This window comes from Coregonus lavaretus (genome assembly GCF_964263955.1).
Source record: "Coregonus lavaretus genome assembly, chromosome: 21".
In the NCBI taxonomy this organism is placed as follows: Eukaryota; Metazoa; Chordata; class Actinopteri; order Salmoniformes; family Salmonidae; genus Coregonus; species Coregonus lavaretus.
In genome coordinates this window covers 19,504,411-19,523,191 of record NC_140008.1, presented here as the reverse complement: position 1 = coordinate 19,523,191, position 18,781 = coordinate 19,504,411, and the positions used below count along the sequence as shown (strand labels likewise).

General features: G+C 47.5%; 1 protein-coding gene across 1 annotated transcript in view; it reads left to right on the top strand.

Annotated features, from left to right (window-relative positions):
* LOC311148920 (A disintegrin and metalloproteinase with thrombospondin motifs 10-like) overlaps window positions 1-14,712 on the top strand; it is a 63,967-nt gene extending 49,255 nt beyond the window's left edge. Inside the window, exons 19-25 of the mRNA XM_084185945.1 lie at window positions 2,229-2,392; window positions 2,469-2,595; window positions 11,871-12,000; window positions 12,312-12,516; window positions 12,894-13,070; window positions 13,321-13,495; window positions 13,609-14,712. Of these exons, the coding sequence (XP_084042071.1) occupies window positions 2,229-2,392; window positions 2,469-2,595; window positions 11,871-12,000; window positions 12,312-12,516; window positions 12,894-13,070; window positions 13,321-13,495; window positions 13,609-13,718 (1,088 nt within the window). The 3' untranslated portion in view covers window positions 13,719-14,712. The remainder of the gene's footprint in view (window positions 1-2,228; window positions 2,393-2,468; window positions 2,596-11,870; window positions 12,001-12,311; window positions 12,517-12,893; window positions 13,071-13,320; window positions 13,496-13,608) is intronic.
* The last annotated feature ends 4,069 nt before the right edge of the window (window positions 14,713-18,781 follow it).

The following is an 18,781-nucleotide window of genomic DNA, read 5'->3' as shown; positions in this document are numbered from 1 at the left end:
CACTGCGGAGCTCCAAACTGCCTCTGGAAGCAACGTCAGCACAAGAACTGTTCGTCGGGAGCTTCATGAAATGGGTTTCCATGGCCGAGCAGCCGCACACAAGCCTAAATTCACCATGCGCAATGCCAAGCGTCGGCTGGAGTGGTGTAAAGCTCGCCGCCATTGGACTCTGGAGCAGTGGAAACGCGTTCTCTGGAGTGATGAATCACGCTTCACCATCTGGCAGTCCGACGGACGGATCTGGGTTTGGTCGATGCCAGGAGAACGCTACCTGCCCGAATGCATAGTGCCAACTGTAAAGTTTGGTGGAGGAGGAATAATGGTCTGGGGCTGTTTTTCATGGTTAGGCCCCTTGTACGCTACAGCATACAATGACATTCTAGGCGATTCTATGCTTCCAACTTTCTAGCAACAGGGGGGGGGGGGGCAACTCCATATTAAAGCCCATGATTTTGGAATGAGATGTTCGACTAGCAGGTGTCCACATACTTTTGGTCATGTAGTGTACTATGGCGATATCGTTATCAACCTACTGCATACCCCTTAAAAATACAAATTTCTGTGTGCAGGGTGTGCTATTAGCATGCTAACACTCATAAAGACAGACTGGTAGAATAGCTATTATAGCTAGCCATCGCTAGCATTCACTGGTTGAAGTTGAAGTAACTTTGAGTGTAATAGAGTTGACTGGTGGCTATGACATGACTATACAGTGGGGAAAAAAAGTATTTAGTCAGCCACCAATTGTGCAAGTTCCCCATGAGAGAGGCCTGTAATTTTCATCATAGGTACACGTCAACTATGACAGACAAATTGAGGAAAAAAATTCCAGAAAATCACATTGTAGGATTTTTAATGAATTTATTTGCAAATTATGGTGGAAAATAAGTATTTGGTCACCTACAAACAAGCAAGATTTCTGGCTCTCACAGACCTGTAACTTCTTCTTTAAGAGGCTCCTCTGTCCTCCACTCGTTACCTGTATTAATGGCACCTGTTTGAACTTGTTATCAGTATAAAAGACACCTGTCCACAAGCTCAAACAGTCACACTCCAAACTCCACTATGGCCAAGACCAAAGAGCTGTCAAAGGACACCAGAAACAAAATTGTAGACCTGCACCAGGCTGGGAAGACTGAATCTGCAATAGGTAAGCAGCTTGGTTTGAAGAAATCAACTGTGGGAGCAATTATTAGGAAATGGAAGACATACAAGACCACTGATAATCTCCCTCGATCTGGGGCTCCACGCAAGATCTCACCCCGTGGGGTCAAAATGATCACAAGAACGGTGAGCAAAAATCCCAGAACCACACGGGGGGACCTAGTGAATGACCTGCAGAGAGCTGGGTCCAAAGTAACAAAGCCTACCATCAGTAACACACTACGCCGCCAGGGACTCAAATCCTGCAGTGCCAGGTAAAGGAAAGAATGAATGGGGCCATGTATCGTGAGATTTTGAGTGAAAACCTCCTTCCATCAGCAAGGGCATTGAAGATGAAACGTGGCTGGGTCTTTCAGCATGACAATGATCCCAAACACACTGCCCGGGAAACGAAGGAGTGGCTTCGTAAGAAGCATTTCAAGGTCCTGGAGTGGCCTAGCCAGTCTCCAGATCTCAACCCCATAGAAAATCTTTGGAGGGAGTTGAAAGTCTGTGTTACCCAGCGACAGCCCCAAAACATCACTGCTCTAGAGGAGATCTGCATGGAGGAATGGGCCAGAATACCAGCAACAGTGTGTGAAAACCTTGTGAATACTTACAGAAAATGTTTGACCTGTGTCATTGCCAACAAAGGGTATATAACAAAGTATTGAGAAACTTTTGTTATTGACCAAATACTTATTTTCCACCATAATTTGCAAATAAATTCATAAAAAATCCTACAATGTGATTTTCTGGATTTTTTTCCCTCATTTTATCTGTCATAGTTGACGTGTACCTATGATGAAAATTACAGGCCTCTCTCATCTTTTTAAGTGGGAGAACTTGCACAATTGGTAGCTGACTAAATACTTTTTTCCCCCACTGTATATCATTCACGACATTTGGACGGGAGCTATAAACATCGTTTTAAACTATGTGTGTCGTTATTGCTTGAGATCAGGCTTGGCTGAACTGCTTTCAATGGGGAAAAATAGCTTCCGTTCCCCGCTTCCATGATTTTCATTGAAAACGTCACTTCTCCGTGTGGACCTATACATGCTCTCCTTTCTTCTCTGCTCCAGTGCTGAAGAGTAAAGGGGACCAGTTCTTCATCAATGGGAAGCTGACCATCGACACCCCTCGTAGGTTTGACATCGCAGGGACCACCTTCCACTACCGCCGGCCCACTGACCAACCTGAGACCCTGGAGGCCCTGGGGCCCACCAACATGACCATCATCGTCATGGTAATGGCCTAGCTGTGTGTGTGTTATACTAATCATTCTATGTAACAACATATGTGACGTGTGTGTGTGTGTGTAGGTACTGGTGAGGGAGGAGAACCCAGGGATCCACTACCGCTTCAACCCTCCAGTCAGCAGAAACCTTCTGAGTGGATATGCCTGGCACTACACATCCTGGTCCCGCTGCTCTGTACTCTGCGCTGGGGGTACAACCACTACTGGCTCTAATACATTTTACTGTACTATACACTGGCTCTATCACTGCTCATTGATTGAATGATTGATTGATGATTTTACTGCATTATTAGGAGCTAGTAACATAAGCATTTCGCTGCAACCGCTATAAAATCTGCTAAACTGTGTACTCGACCATTAAACTTTGATTAAATTTGATTTTGATGGTTTAGAAATACACACAAAGCCAAATTCATGCAGATAAATCTCTTAGCCAATATTAATTTCATATTTTTGAGCTGCAGGTAGCCTTGCGGTTAGAGTGTTGGGCCAGTAACCAAAACATCACTGGTTCGAATCCCGGAGCCGACAAGGGGAAAAATAAAATAAAAAGCCTGTCGATGTGCCCTTATAAGGCTCAGTCTGGGTTAGGTGGACATAGGGCTGTTACGGTGACCGTATTACTGCCACTAGTCATGACAGTGACTGTTTAATAACGGTAATTAGGCTTCTCCAAGCTCTGATGCTGCTGATGTTCATTAGTAGCCTACCAAACTTGCTAACTGCCTGGTCCTCAGCACTCTATTATCACTCTGACATCAATGCAAATGTGATCGAAAATCTAATCAAACACTTCATGAGAGCCCATGAGCTCATGTTGCGCAACATTTATATAGGCTATGCAATTGCGTGAGAAAACAGAGTGATGGCCTCTATTAAAAAGAGGAGGATCCCATCAGCTTTCTATAGGCTAGGCCTACTATATTTATTTCTCAACTTTACTAATATTAAGCACATTGCTTCTCTTTACAACAGGAGTATAGCCTACCTGGCTGGCATGAAAATGAACCACGGGAAAAGCGTCCTCCATTCGCTATTTAAGTGCATAGATGACATGTATTTTTCCCTCTGCCCCTGTTTCGAGACAGGTGCATGATAATGGTCCATTCTAAATCAAAACAAATTTCACACATATACAATTTAGGCTATGCGTGGAAGCCAGGAGATGCTAAATGTGTTTACGTTAATTAACGGTAAATTACAGTGAGACTGGCAGTTATTTGCTTGACAATCACCGGCTGACAAAATTTTATGACTGCCACAGCCCTACCGTGGGCATAATTTGAAAGATGGTTCTATTGCCAACATGACTAGCCAAGTTATAAAATACGATCTTACAGTGTTAGGCTTTCACAAGGCAATTCAGAGAAACAGATCTTAATTGTGGTGTGCATAGAAAGGAGTCGTGTGCATTCAGGTGCGTGTAAAGCAGCAAATCTGTCACCGTGCCCTTAAGCAAGGGAATTGGCCTATATGGATAGGGCTAAATTGAAATGTTTCTTACAGAATAAATATGAAAAGCATATGCATAACCATGGTAGCAATTGAAAGAGAACAGTTTGGAGATTATGGAAAAAATAATTAGACCAACGATGAGGACATAACAGTTTACCTGACACAAGACTGTTGATTTTATGTGCATTTTACATTTACTGTACTTTTCACTGCATTTGTTGATAACGAAATCTGAAAATACTCTGGATACATTCAGTAACATGATAGGACTATTCCTGGAAAATGTGGGGTAGGTGCAACATAAGACAAAAAATGACAAGGGTTTGAGTGAGAGGACTAACTGGTGTCTCCAAGTGGCCACACACCTCTCCAAAGTGTGCACAGTTCCTAATTAATTTCAATGCACTTTTATGACTCAAAGAAGAGTCTTCAACTATAAGGTGCTTTTTTGAGCTCTCCTAGCTGTACCGAACTAGAGCAAGCACACTTGTAGTTGTTATGTTTAGAATACAACCCTAGCTAAATTATAAAATATAATCTTACAGTGTTAGGCTTTCACAAGGCAATTCAGAGAAACAGATTGTAATTGTGGTGCGCATAGAAAGGAGTCGTGTGTATTCAGGTGTGTGTTCCGCAGCAAATTTTCTTCACAATAGACAAACATAGGCTCATTCTGTTCAGAACAACCCAGGGTATAACGCCATGTCATCTTGTAACTGTACATCAAACATAGTGACCATAAACATTGACACTGTATATGACATGAGTTTTATGATATGGAAACGTGAAGTGCACATTTGGACTCAAGGGTGTTTGGCTTGCTTGTATGATATCAAAGCGGTATTTATTATAATCCTCAATGTCTCATCTTAATTTACAGCATTTCCCTCACTCAGACGAGAAAACATTTGCAAAAGTTGCTGAATTAGTGGGAAGGATGGAGGCAACTTCTTGTCGTGTTTGGCAAGTTCAGAACGGCTGTCAGTCAAAACCCATACAGAGCTGTGAAGCGCAAAGCCAGAGCTCTGATGTCATGTATAGCATGTTACTGTACAGCCACTGCGGTCACATTTAGGTGCTTATCAGTGCCTAAATCTGCCATTTACAACCCGTATACGGGTACGAGTGTAAAGGGTTAACCCCAATTGCTCCAGGGGCGCTGGGCAATGGTGACCCTGGCAGTGACCCACTCCCTGCGGGAGTCTCAGGGGGAATTGGATTAAGTAAGAAACACTTTCCTTTGCGCTTGTACAAGTGTGTAACAGGACAAATATAAACGTATTATTATAATTATAATTATTATAATTATTTTACTAATGATCCATTTAGCTGCTGTGCAGGGCTGGATATTCTATACAGACAGTACATTGACCTCTCTCGTAAACTCAGTGGCTCACTGTGATGGGTGATTTGAAGGAGTCAGGCGCAGGAGGGTAAATCACAGAATACAGAGTTTATTCTGGAATACAGAGTTACGCAGAATTGCGTCAAACAGTCCAGTGCGCACTGGAACCAAACAGGCACACAGGGAAAATATACCCCGGCAATACAAAATACACAGAGCTCAACCGAGCTACACGCTCCTCACACTAAACAATCACCCACAAGGACAAGGGGGCAGAGGGAACACTTATACACGTACTAATGAGGGGATATGAACCAGGTGTGTGTAATAGACAAGACAAAACAAATGGAATGATGAGATGAGAAGCGGCAGTGGCTAGAAGGCCGGTGACGACGAACGCCGAAACCTGCCTGAACCAGGAGAGGAGGCAGCTTCGGAGGAAGTCATGACAGTACCCCCCCTTGAGCAGGGTGAGCCGGAAGGACGACGGTGGAAAATCCCGCAACAGGGAGGGATCGAGGATATCCCTCACCACTCCTCCGGAACGTACCCCTCCCACTCCACGAAGGTCCCCCACCCGACGCCTCGAATCCAGGATGGAACGGACGGAGTATGCCGGGGCCCCCTCGATGTCCAGAGGAGGCTGAGGGACCTCCCGCACCTCAGACTCCTGGAGCGAACCAACCACCACCGGCCTGAGGAGAGACACATGGAACGAGGGGATAATATGATAATCATGTGGGAGTAATAACCTATAGGTAACCTCGTTTATCCTCCTCAGGACTTTGAACGGCCACCCACAAACCGCGGGCTCAGTTTCCGGCAGGGCAGGCGGAGGGGCAGATTCCAGGTCGAGAGACAGACCCGATCACCCGGTACGAAGACCGGGGCCTCACTGCGGTGGCGGTCAGCATTGGCCTTCTGACAACGCACGGCGCGTTGGAGGTGGACGTGAGCAGCATTTCACGTCTCCTCCGCACACCGAAACCAGTCATCCACCGCAGGAGCCTTGGTCTGGCTCTGGTGCCATGGTGCCAGAACCGGTTGGTAACCTAAAACACATTGGAATGGCGTTAGGTTAGTGGAGGAGTGACGGAGAGAGTTCTGGGCATATTCGGCCCATGGCAAGAACACCGACCACTCCCCCGGCCGGTCCTGGCAGTAGGACCGCAGGAATCTACCCACATCCTGATTTACCCATTCCACCTTCCCATTAGACTCGGGGTGGAAACCAGAGGTCAGGCTGACCGAGACCCCCAGACATTCCATGAACGCCTTCCAGACCTTGGATGTGAACTGGGGACCCCGGTCAGACACTATGTCCTCTGGTACCCCGTAGTGCCGGAAGACGTGTGTTAACAGGACGTGTGTAAACAGGGAGTATGGGGGTGTAGTCTCTGGGCCTCTCCTCTGTGTCGTACAGCCGTGACAGTGCATCTGCCTTCACGTTCTTCGTTCCCGGGATGTATGATAGAGTAAAATCAAACCGGGTGAAGAATAGGGCCCATCTGGCCTGGTGAGGGTTCAGCCTCCTCGCTGCCCGGGTGTACTCCAGGTTACAGTGGTCCGTCCAGACGAGGAAAGGGGGTTTCGCCCCTTCGAGCCAGTGCCTCCACACGGTCAGGGCTTGGACAACAGTCAACAGCTCCTGATCACCAATGTCGTAGTTCTGCTCCGCCGGGCTGAGCTTCTTGGAGAAGGCGGCACAGGGGGCGGAGTTTGGGTAGCATGCCCGAGCGTTGAGATAGGACCGCGCCTATCCCTACCTCGGACGCATCCACCTCCACTACGAACGGTAGTGATGGATAGGGGTGGGCCAGTCCCGGGGCTGAGGTGAACAGACTACTCAGGTTACTGAAGGCCCTGTCAGCCTCAGCAGACCAGCGTTGCCGGGACGGTCCACCCTTCAACAGAGATGTGATGGGAGCTGCGACCTTGCCAAAGTCCCGGATAAACCTCCGATAGTAGTTGGCAAAGCCAATAAAGCGCTGCACCTCCTTAACCGTGGTTGGAGTCGGCCAATTACGCACAGCTGAAATGCGATCTCCCTCCATCTCCACATCTGAGGTGGTAATGCGGTATCCGAGCAAGGAGACGGACTGTTGGAAAAACAGACACTTTTCTGCCTTGGCATAAAGGTGATTTTCCAACAGTCGGGCCAGCACTTTGCGAACCAGGGACATATGCTCGGCGCGCGTAGCGGAATACACCAGAATGTCATCGATGTAGACCACTACACCGGGACCAAATATGTCCCGAAACACCTCGTTCACAAAGGACTGGAAGACGGATGGTGCATTCATCAAACCATTAGGCATCACCAGGTATTCATAATGCCCCGTGGTTGTGCTGAATGCTGTCTTCCACTCGCCCCCCTCTCGGACACGCACCAGGTTGTACGCACTCCGGAGATCTAATTTTGTGAAGAAGCGCGCCCCATGCATTGACTCGATCACCGAAGGAATGAGGGGGAGAGGATAACTAAATCATATCGTCCCTTTGTTCAGTGATCGGGAATCAATGCAAGGGCGCAGACCACCGTCTTTCTTCTTCACAAAAAAGAAGCTTGAGGAGGTGGGCAAAGTGGAGGGACGTATAAACCCCTGGCGCAGGGACTCGGTGACGTATGTCTCCATAGCCTCCGTTTCAGCCTGTGACAGGGGTTACACATGACTCCTGGGAGGCACAGCGTCTACCCGGAGGTTTATCGTGCAATCACCCGTCCGATGAGGTAACTTGGTTGTCTGCATTTTGGAAAACGTGTGCGCCTAATCGAGGTATTCAGGGAGAATGCGCACGGTGGAGGTACTGTCTGGACTTTCCACCGTGGTTTCACCAACGGAAACACCGAGACACCTACCCTGACACTCTTGCGACCACCCTGTGAGAACCATCTGTGGCCATGAAAAGGTGGGGTTGTGGAGTGCTAACCAAGGAATACCTAACACAACAGGGAAAGCGGGAGACTCAATAATAAAAAAGTGACTTGCTTGCGATGAGTCTCGTGGGTAACCATAGTGACTGGTGCTGTAACCTCCCTAACGAACCCGGACCCTAATGGTCGACTGTCAAGTGCTCTAATGGGGAGTGGAATGGATAGGGGAACCAATGTAATGCCTATACTGTGTGAAAATGACATGTCCATAAAGTTCCCAGCTGCGCCTGAATCGACCAGCGCCTTACACTGGGGAACTAAAGTGTAATCAGGAAAGTGGATGGGTAGGGTACAGTGCGCAGCAGAGGGCTCTGAACGAGTGTGGGTGTTCGATACCTGGGGTTACGCGAGAGTGCTCTGCCTGCCGCCTCCAGACGCAAAAGAACGCTGACGACATTGTGCAGTGAAATGTCCTCTCGTGCCACCAGAGTGACACTGGCGCTGTCGTCCTCCGCTCTCCCGGATCGCCGCTCCACCCAGTTCCATCAGCTCGTGATCCGAGTCGGGCAGGGTTGGAACGGGCAGGCCCCGTCCAGGACGTCCTCTGGCCGCCAGCAGGTTGTCCAACCGGATGGCCATGTCCACCAGTTGAGTGAAGGACAACATGGTGTCCCGGCAGGCTAGCTCCCTTTGGACGTCCTCCCGCAGATGGCACCGGAAGTGGTCGATGAGGGCCCGCTCATTCCACCCGGACCCAGCTGCTAGAGTCCGGAACTCCAGGGCGAAGTCCTGCGCGGTCCTCGTCCCCTGCCTCAGGTGAACAAGACGCTCGCACGCCTCTCGACTCTCGGGCGGGTGATCGAAGACAGTCCGAAAGAGGCGAGCGAACTCCCCGTAGTTGTCTAACGCGGCTCCTTCTTCATTCCAGATCGCGTTGGCCCACTCCAGGGCTTTCCCCGAGAGGCAGGAGACGAGGGCGGACACCTTCTCCCGCTCCGATGGGGCCGGGCTGATGCTGGAATAGTAGAGCTCCAGTTGGAGGAGGAATCCCTAGCAGAGAGCAGCTGTCCCGTCGATATATGGATCCCTCTGGGTGCTGGGGTGTGGGTTGCGGGATCCGGTCGCCCAGCTGGTCCCGACAGATCGGGTCCTCTCCTCTCCAGGTGTTGGACGACCTGGAGAACCCGATCCATCGCTTCTCCCAATTTGGCTAGCATCGTCGAATGCTCCTGGACCTGTGCCACGACTCCAGGCATGCGCTCCTCTCCTGCTGACTCCATATCGGGTGTGTGATTCTGTGATGGGTGATTTGAAGGAGTCAGGCGCAGGAGGGTAAATCACAGAATACAGAGTTTATTCCGGAATACAGAGTTACGCAGAATTGCGTCAAACAGTCCAGTGCGCAAAACAGGCACACTGGAACCAAACAGGCACACAGGGAAAATATACCCCGGCAATACAAAATATACAGAGCTCAACCGAGCTACACTCTCCTCACACTAAACAATCACCCACAAGGACAAGGGGGCAGAGGGAACACTTATACACGTACTAATGAGGGGAATATGAACCAGGTGTGTGTAATTGACAAGACAAAACAAATGGAATGATGAGATGAGAAGCGGCAGTGGCTAGAAGGCCGGTGACGACGAACGCCGAAGCCTGCCCGAACCAGGAGAGGAGGCAGCTTCGGAGGAAGTCGTGACACTCACTCAGGCACATCAATCAATCAATCGAATGTATTTATAAAGCCCTTTTTACATCAGCAGATGTCACAGTGCTATACAGAAACCCAGCCTAAAACCCCAAACAGCAAGCAATGCAGATGTAGAAGCATGGTGGCGAGGAAAAACTCACTAGAAAGGCAGAAACCTAGAGAGGAACCAGGCTCTGAGGGGTGGCCAGTCCCCTTCTAGCTGTGCCGAGTGGAGATTATAACAGTACATGGCCATTAAGGCCAGATTTTTCTCGAAGATGTTCAAACATTCATAGATGACCAGCAGGGTCAAATAATAATCACAGTGGTTGTAGAGGTTGCAACAGGTCAGTACATCAGGAGTAAATGTCACTTGGCTTTTCATAGCCGGGCATTTAGAGGTTGAAATAGCAGGTGCGGTAGAGAGAGAGAGTTGAAAACAGCAGGTCTGGGACAAGGTAGCACGTCCGTTGAACAGGTCAGGACTCCATATCCGCAGGCAGAAGAGTTGAAACTGGAGCAGCAGCACGACCAGGTGGACTGGGTACAGCAAGGAGTCATCAGGCCAGGTAGTCCTGAGGCATGGTCCTCCGGGAGTGGAGGGAGAGAGGGAGAGGGAGAGAGAATTAGAGGGAGCATACTTAAATTCACATAGGACACCAGATAAGACAGGAGAATAACACCAGATATAACAGACTGACCCTAGCCCCCCGGCACATAGACTATTGCAGCATAGATACTGGAGGCTGAGACAGGGGGGGTCAGGAGACACTGTGGCCCCGTCTGACGATACCCCCGGACAGGGCCAACCAGGCAGGATATAACCCCACCCACTTTGCCAAAGCACAGTCCCCACACCACCAGAGTGATATCAACAGACCACCAACCTACTATCCTGAGACAAGGCTGAGTATAGCCCACGAAGATCTCCTCCACTGCACGAGCCCGAGGGGGCGACAAACCGGACAGGAAGATCACGTCAGTGACTCAACCCACTCAAGTGACGTACCCCTCCTAGGGACGGCATGGAAAGCACCAGTAAGCCAGTGACTCAGCCCCCGTAATAGGGTCAGAGGCAGAAAATCCCAATGGAGAGACTGGAACCGGCCAGGCAGAGACAGCAAGGGCAGTTTGTCGCTCCAGTACCTTTCGTTCACCTTCGCACCCCTTGGCAAGACTACACTCAATCATAGAACCTACTGAAGAGATGAGTCTTCAGTAAAGACTTAAAGGTCAAGACCCAGTCTGCATCTATCACATGGATAAGCAGACCATTCCATAAAAATTGAGCTCTATAGGAGAAAGCCCTGACTCCAGCTGTTTGCTTAGAAAGGGACAATAAGGAGGCCTGAGTCTTGTGACTGTAGCATATGTGTAGGTATGTACGGCAGGACCAAATCGGAGAGATAGGTAGGAGCAAGCCCATATAATGCTTTGTAGGTTAGCAGTAAAACCTTGAAATCAGCCCTAGCCTTAACAGGAAGCCAGTGTAGAGAGGCTAGCACTGGAGTAATATGATAAAATGTTGGGGTTCTAGTCAAGATTCTAGCAGCCGTGTTTAGCACTAACTGAAGTTTATTTAGTGCTTTATCCGGGTGGACGGAGAGAAGAGCATTGCAGTAGTCTAATCTAGAAAGTGACAAAAGCATGGATTAGCTTTTCTGCGTCATTTATGGACAAAAGGTTTCTGATTTTTGCACATACGTGCACAGTGCATACCCCTCACTTTCTCATAGGCTTTCTCATATTCCCTCTCTCACACATACACATTACACACACACTGGTACATGGTGGCTTCAGAGTTTTCCTGACGTAACACTGACTCTGGGGAAACATGGGAGTGGAATGTTCATGAACAGAGGTACTGTGGGGTTGGTTAAACTGCAGGCGTTCGTGCGGGTCTGAGGCCAACTTTGCTTTCTTTCTATCGCGGGATAATGATCCAAAGCAACTAGCCTGATAAGAACTCATTTACTTTGCTTAAAAGCAAATTTACTTGACCTTATGTCAGGAAAACTAGTGAATGGAGGAGGGCTTGTACAAGTTATACACTGTGATGGTTCTAAAAGTGTTCTATCCTCCCTCTCTCTGTCAGGTGGTCAGACCCAGCAGGTAGTGTGTAAGAAGCAGACTGATCACACCGTGGTCTATAACCACTTCTGTGACAAGAGGAGCAAACCCAAAGACAAGAAGCGAGCCTGCAACTCTGAGCCATGCTCCCCAAGGTGAGTGTCAATGTATATGTCCCACTGCCTGTGTGAAGCTTCTCTGAATGGTCCTGTCATGCCAAATAGTGTCCCCCTGCCAAAAAGTGTTCCCTCCCCCACGTCACAATGGGATTCGATGATATCTAGCTTCCGTTGCTAGGGCTGTTGCTAGAACTTGCAAAATTCTGATCGGGTTACGTAATGAACCTATATATGCAGTATAAGTGTTTACCTATCATGTGTGTATGTGTGTATGCACATGTGTGTGGTATTGGGAGAGAATGACATCCTGCTGGACTAAGGTCTGTCCGTGTGTCTGTCTCCCCCAGCTGGTGGTCTGGGGAGTGGTCTGAGTGCAGTCGCAGCTGTAACGGGGGCCTGAGGACCAGAGAGGTGCTGTGTAAGAGGAAGATCTCTCCTACAGAGGAGAAGGTGCAGGACGATGGGGCCTGTACCCCCCAACGACCACCCCTCACCGAGCCCTGCAGCAACCATACCTGCCCCCCAGAGTGGCTGGCCCTGGACTGGTCAGAGGTACACCCAAAATACCCCCATAAGCTAACCCAACTATTTTTAATTTAATCTAAGAAGTGGAATCTAGAGATTTTAAGAAAAAAGAGAGAAGTTGCTTACCTCAACACTTTCTGTACCTATGCAACATTTCTGTGTGTAATCAATGCCACCTGCTGGTTGGATTATGTACTGGTCTCTGGTGTGCTCTGAGGCTGTAGAGGTTGGCGCTCTCAGACTTGAATAACCTCTCCCCCATCTATCTGTCTGTCTGTCTGTCTGTCTGTGTCTCTCTCTCTCTCTCTCTCTGTCTGTCTGTCTGTGTCTGTGTCTGTCTGTCTGTCTGTCTGTCTGTCTGTCTGTCTGTCTGTCTGTCTGTCTGTCTGTCTCTCTCTCCCCAGTGTAATCCCAGCTGTGGTCCAGGGTTCAGGCACCGTGTCCTTCTGTGTAAGCGTGGGGAGAGTGGAGACACACTGCCAGAGTCCCAGTGTCCCAAGCATGGGCGTCCCACCACCAGGGTGCGCTGTAACCTGCAGCGCTGTCCACCCCCCATGTGGGTCACAGGGCCCTGGGGAGAGGTAAGGCTGGGGGGCTTGCTGGGACTAACATGGGCTCTGCTATGTATTAAACTCTGCTCTCATTCAACTGGACCTCCTAGGTCCTCTTGATTGATCTAGTGAAGTGATGAGGAAATACTAGACAGTGTTAATCGTTCCTGTTAAGTGTTCCTGTTCAGATTTGTAAAGTGCTCTATTATCCATCTTTACTATGGCTTCTTTGTGTGTACTCCTAGTTTTGTGACCTCTCTCTCTCTCTGTTCTGTGTCAGTGCTCAGCCAAGTGTGGTCTGGGTCAGGAGATGCGCTCTGTGCAGTGTCTCGCACAAACCGGCCAGCCGTCCAATGAGTGTCCAGACCTCCAGCGCCCGGCAGCCATGCAACAGTGCAAGAGCAAATGTGACCTCAGCAGCCTACCCATGGACATCCCAGAGGGTGACCCTGAAGGTCAAAGTTCAACTCTCCATTAATTACCTTCTCACTGTATTCTCCTGCCAGCTAAATATCCATCTAAGTTGTTCATTATTTTAACTCGCCTTTTATATATTTTTCCCTTCCAGAGTGCAAAGATGTGAACACGGTGGCGTACTGCCCCCTGGTGCTCAGGTTTAAGTTCTGCAGCCGCCCCTACTTCAGACAGATGTGCTGTAAGACCTGCCAAGGACACTGACCCCTGAACCAGACCGAGAGCCAGACCAGAAGGCACCCCCAGCGGGCCCAGACCAGACCAGGAGCCACCCCCAGCGGGCCTAGACCAGACCCACTGAGCTGCACATTCCACAGGGGGGAGGGACTGCCCAGCCAACGCACCACAGAGCAGCCTGCCTGACATCAGAGGAGGGAGAGGTAGACGGCGGGAGGGTGAGAGAGAAAGAGAGAGAGAACTGTGCTTTTATCCCCCACTCTGAAAGTGCCCTAACTTATACCAGCTGTGGGGGCACTGCTGTGAAGGTCAAATGAGCTGCTGGGATACCTCTCTGTCTCGATGTACCTACACTATATATACAAAAGTATGTGGACACCCCTTCAATTTAGTGGATTCGGCTATTTCAGCCACACCCGTTGCTGACATGTGTATAAAATCGAGCACACAGCCATGCAATCTCCATAGACAAACATTGGCAGTAGAATGGCCTTACTGAAAAGCTCAGTGACTTTCAACGTGGCATCCTTTCCAACAGGTCAGTTCGTCAAATTTCTGCCCTGCTAGAGCTGCCACGGTCAACTGTAAGTGCTGTTATTGTGAAGTGGAAACGTCTAGGAGCAACAACGGCTCAGCCGCAAAGTGGTAGTCCACACAAGCTCACAGAACGGTACTGCCGAGTGCTGAAGCGCGTTGCGCGTAATAGTCGTCCTTCCTCGGTTGCAACGCTCACTACCAAGCTCCAAACTGCCTCTGGAAGCAACGTCAGCACAATAACTGTTCATCTAGAGCTTCATTAAATGGTTTTCCATGGCCGAGCAGCCGCACACAAGCCTAAGATCACCATGCGCAATGCCAAGCATCGGCTGGCGTGGTGTAAAGCTCCCGCCATTGGACTCTGGAGCAGTGGAAACAGGTTCTCTGGAGTGATGAATCACACTTCACTATCTGGCAGTCCGACGGACGAATCTGGGTTGGGCGGATGCCAGGAGAACACCCCAATGCATAGTGCCAACTGTAAAGTTTGGTGGAGGAGGAATAATGGTCTGGGGCTGTTTTTAATGATTCGGGCTAGGCCCCTTAGTTCCAGTGAAGGGAAGTCTTAACGCTACAGCATACAATGACATTCTAGACAATTCTGTGCTTCCAACTTTGTGGCAACAGTTTGTGGAAGGCCTTTTCCTGTTTCAGCATGACAATGCCCCTGTGCACAAAGCGAGGTCCATACAGAAATGGTTTGTCGAGATCGGTGTGGAAGAACTTGACTGGCCTGCACAGAGCCCTGACCTCAACCCCATCGAACACCTTTGGGATGAATTGGAATGCCGACTGCGAGCCAGGCCTAATCGCCCAACGTCAGTGCCCGACCTCACCAATGCTCTTGTGGCTGAATGGAAGCAAGTCCCCGCCGCAATGTTCCAACATCTAGTGGAAAGCCTTCCCAGAAGAGTGGAGGCTGTTATAGCAGCAAAGGGGGGACCAACTCCATATTAATGCCCATGATTTTGGAATGAGATGTTCGATGAGCAGGTGTCCACATACTTTTAGTCATGTAGTGTATATCCTTAAAGGGTTTGGTGGTGCTACTACTATTGCCATGCTGGCCAGAGGACTGGCCAAAGTACTCTGTTCAGCTTAGTTACGTTTCTCCGTTGTTTATTAAGTGGCCCAGTCTCACCCTGAGCCTCTATGTCCATACAGACCTTTACTTGTATATTTACAGACATTGTTCTATGTGTACACTAAATCTACACTGTACAACTGAAACTGTCCTGATACTTTACTATCACTTACCCAATGTAATGTAATGTTTGTTATGTGGTGGCTGTTGCCAACTCACTTGGTCTTCTAAGTTATCTTGTCAATGCTTTGTCTCAGAACAAAATCTTTTTGAAAAGGGTTTGATTTGCACAAAGTCTGACTAGTCATAAGAATACTGTATGTTAATTATTTGTGACTTGTCTTGAGGACTCTACTTAACACTCTCGGTCCACGGTCCGGTCCATGTTCATAACCATTTACTCGCCACTGTCTTGCCCTTTTATGGGACCCAGCGAGGTCTGGTCAATGGTCGGTTCAGTTCACGTCTAGCAGCAAACCTCAGCACTTCTCTCATACTGTAGCACTTACTGTACACGTTTAGATACAAGCAAACCTACCGTAGCCTTGTCAATGTGAACAATGCTACATGGTACTCTGTATTAGTCACGTATACAGTGAGTGGAAACACAGTGTCCATCACTGAGTCAACCACCTCCAACCTCTGATTACATCGGAACATAGACCCTCCCATGCCCCCTGGCCGTGAGTGATCATTCTCTCTGATAGCATGGCCTTCCTACTATGCCTTTAATGGTCAACTAGTTTACTTCAGTCTCTAATATGCTACATGTACAGTAACAGCCTTCTTACACATCCATCCATCTACTGGGCTCACACTCAGAACCAGCAACCTTGCAATAATGTCAGCTCTCGATGAAGGAACTGATTTCTATTGGAGTAACTAGGTTGCTATTACTCTCCTGATGGTGCTTTTGAATGGTGCTATTTCTTAGCTAATTTTTGTCGTTGTTGGATGTCGTTCTGTTGAATATACCATGGTGGTAACACTTTACTTGACACCCAGTGTCATAACACGTTATGACACGGTCATAACCATGTCATAATGTCATAACAGCTGACATAACTTGTCATAACCTGTCATAATATGGTCATAACACTGTCATGACCCATATATTTACACCTGTTGTGACATATATTGCGTTATTTTATGGCTGGTTATGACACCTACATAAGAGTGTCAAAACCCACATTTATTCAAAATGATAAAATGTCTTACATCCGTTGTTGTTGTAATGAATTCTTTAGTCATGTTTTTTTCATCATATTTTAAATCACTTGTAGAAAATACAATTTATGACACTGTCATGAAGCATTATGACCATCCTGTGTCACTTTACTTGGACTAAGAAAATACACTTTATGACACTGTCAAAAAGCATTATGACCATCCTGTGTCACTTTACTTGGACTAAGAAAATAGACTTTATGACACTGTCAAGAAGCATTATGACTATCATAATCATATAAGCCAGATAGGCCTATCACGTACATGCCCTTATGTCAGTCATCAGTTAAGAACAGGGTGCCTTGTCCTGCTCCTGAATCTGCTCCTGCATTCATCTCAGTCATCAGAAACAGAGCATTAGGGTAGGTGCATCAATGTGTGCGCAATTACAATGATCATTTCATATGGTCAATTTCTTTAAAAAAATATGTAACATAAGCATACTGTTGACACGTAGGCTATGGTGTAATGATGCTGGGTGTCACGTAAAGTGTTACCAAAATGGTTTTGTTTGAGGTTGGTGTCACAGTTGTGCTATATCAGTTTGTGAGAAGAGGAGTAGAAGTTAAAACATTTATTTCCACACCTTTAGTAACTGGGTGTGGGACCCATATCTGTTAACAAACATTCAGTTTCTGATACAACTGGGTGTCAGCACACTGACTGATGCTTTACTACACTATCTGATCAAAAACATAACAGAACTGTTTTAATGAAACAAAGTGTCCTATTTGACTGTCTGAATATGTAAGCTAAGTACATTTCACTTTCTATTTTGAACCATCTGTGTCTATGGTCATGGTGTGACCTCAGAGACAAACCGTTTTATCAAATAAGAGGGATAATATTGTTTGTTTGTTGTTTTCACATGCTAATTGTTACAGATATGTACTGTTTTTTCATTACTATAAAAACATACCCCCGTTCCCCATCTACAACCTTTGAAATGAACATATTACAGTGAATAAATAAATGCATTGAGAATTGTGTGCTTTACCCTCTCTCCACAGATTTGCCCGTTTTAAAACCCGACATTAAATGATCATCCATCTATTTCTGTATCTCATAGATTCTTAATAAATGCTTGTTTTGATTTAATGGCGCTGACCATACAAGAAGTGACAGAACAATTGTGCATGACAAGAGATCAAGTGACACAGCTAAATGTTGATCTGGAAAGCAAGATCACCGATAAGGACAAAAGAGAGAACATTCTGACCAATGTGGAAAACATTTGTGATAAACTTGCGGAGGAGACAAAGACAAGCAAGTGGAAAAAGTTTGAGTGTGGTACTGCGGACTACAAGGAGCAGAAGGTATATTTCTGGAGGGATGGCCGGAGACAGCTAATTGGCACTCCCCCACGAGCAAGATGGAAGGGTAAACGCCAGCCCAGCCGTAATCATAGAGGGCCACTGATGTGGTGATCAACCAACTCCTTCACATCTGACTCCAGTGACCAGCGACCAATCAGCGTGTTCTTTTTTGGGGAATCGAATAGGCCGTCATCACGACCACCGTCCACCCTGCTTCCCCGCAAGAAATGCAGGAGAGGACAACGTAGGAACACGGCAACACCCGAAGTCCCCCCCACATACACGGAGCAAGACACGGTAATTAACTTGTCCAACAGGTCTATATCTGATACATGTTCATCTGCCCTAGGTAAGGGACTATCATTTGTCCCAACATCACAGGCCAATGACTTGATACAGTTATAGACTTTCAAAAATGTTTCCGCAGTTGGAGATTGACTGAGTTTGTTGGTAATGGGTTTGCTCCCTATACACCTGCCAATGTTAATCTATTGAACGATATTAGTAACCAGACAGGACATAGTGCTAATGTTTTCCCCATTGATAACCTGAATGACAATGAACTTGACTCTCACCCTGAGGACATGACAAGGGAAAAGACACATTCTAAGAGGAAAAGCACATTTTTACCACCCAAAAGAAATCCCTCTCTTGAAACATATTGCTGCCTAGTTGAGAAAGATGTACATCATCTCCTGGCTAAGAAACAAGAATACAAGGTATTCCACAATATGTGCAAAGCAGAGAAAGAATCTCTTATTGAACTCAAAAATGACTCCAGTATCATTATAAAACCTGCTGACAAAGGAGGTGCAATAGTGATACAAAATGCTGCAGACTATGTAAAGACAATTCTGAGACAACTTAGTGAAGATGAATTTTACAAAGGACTCCCTAAGGACCCTACTAATCAATTCAAGTCTCTG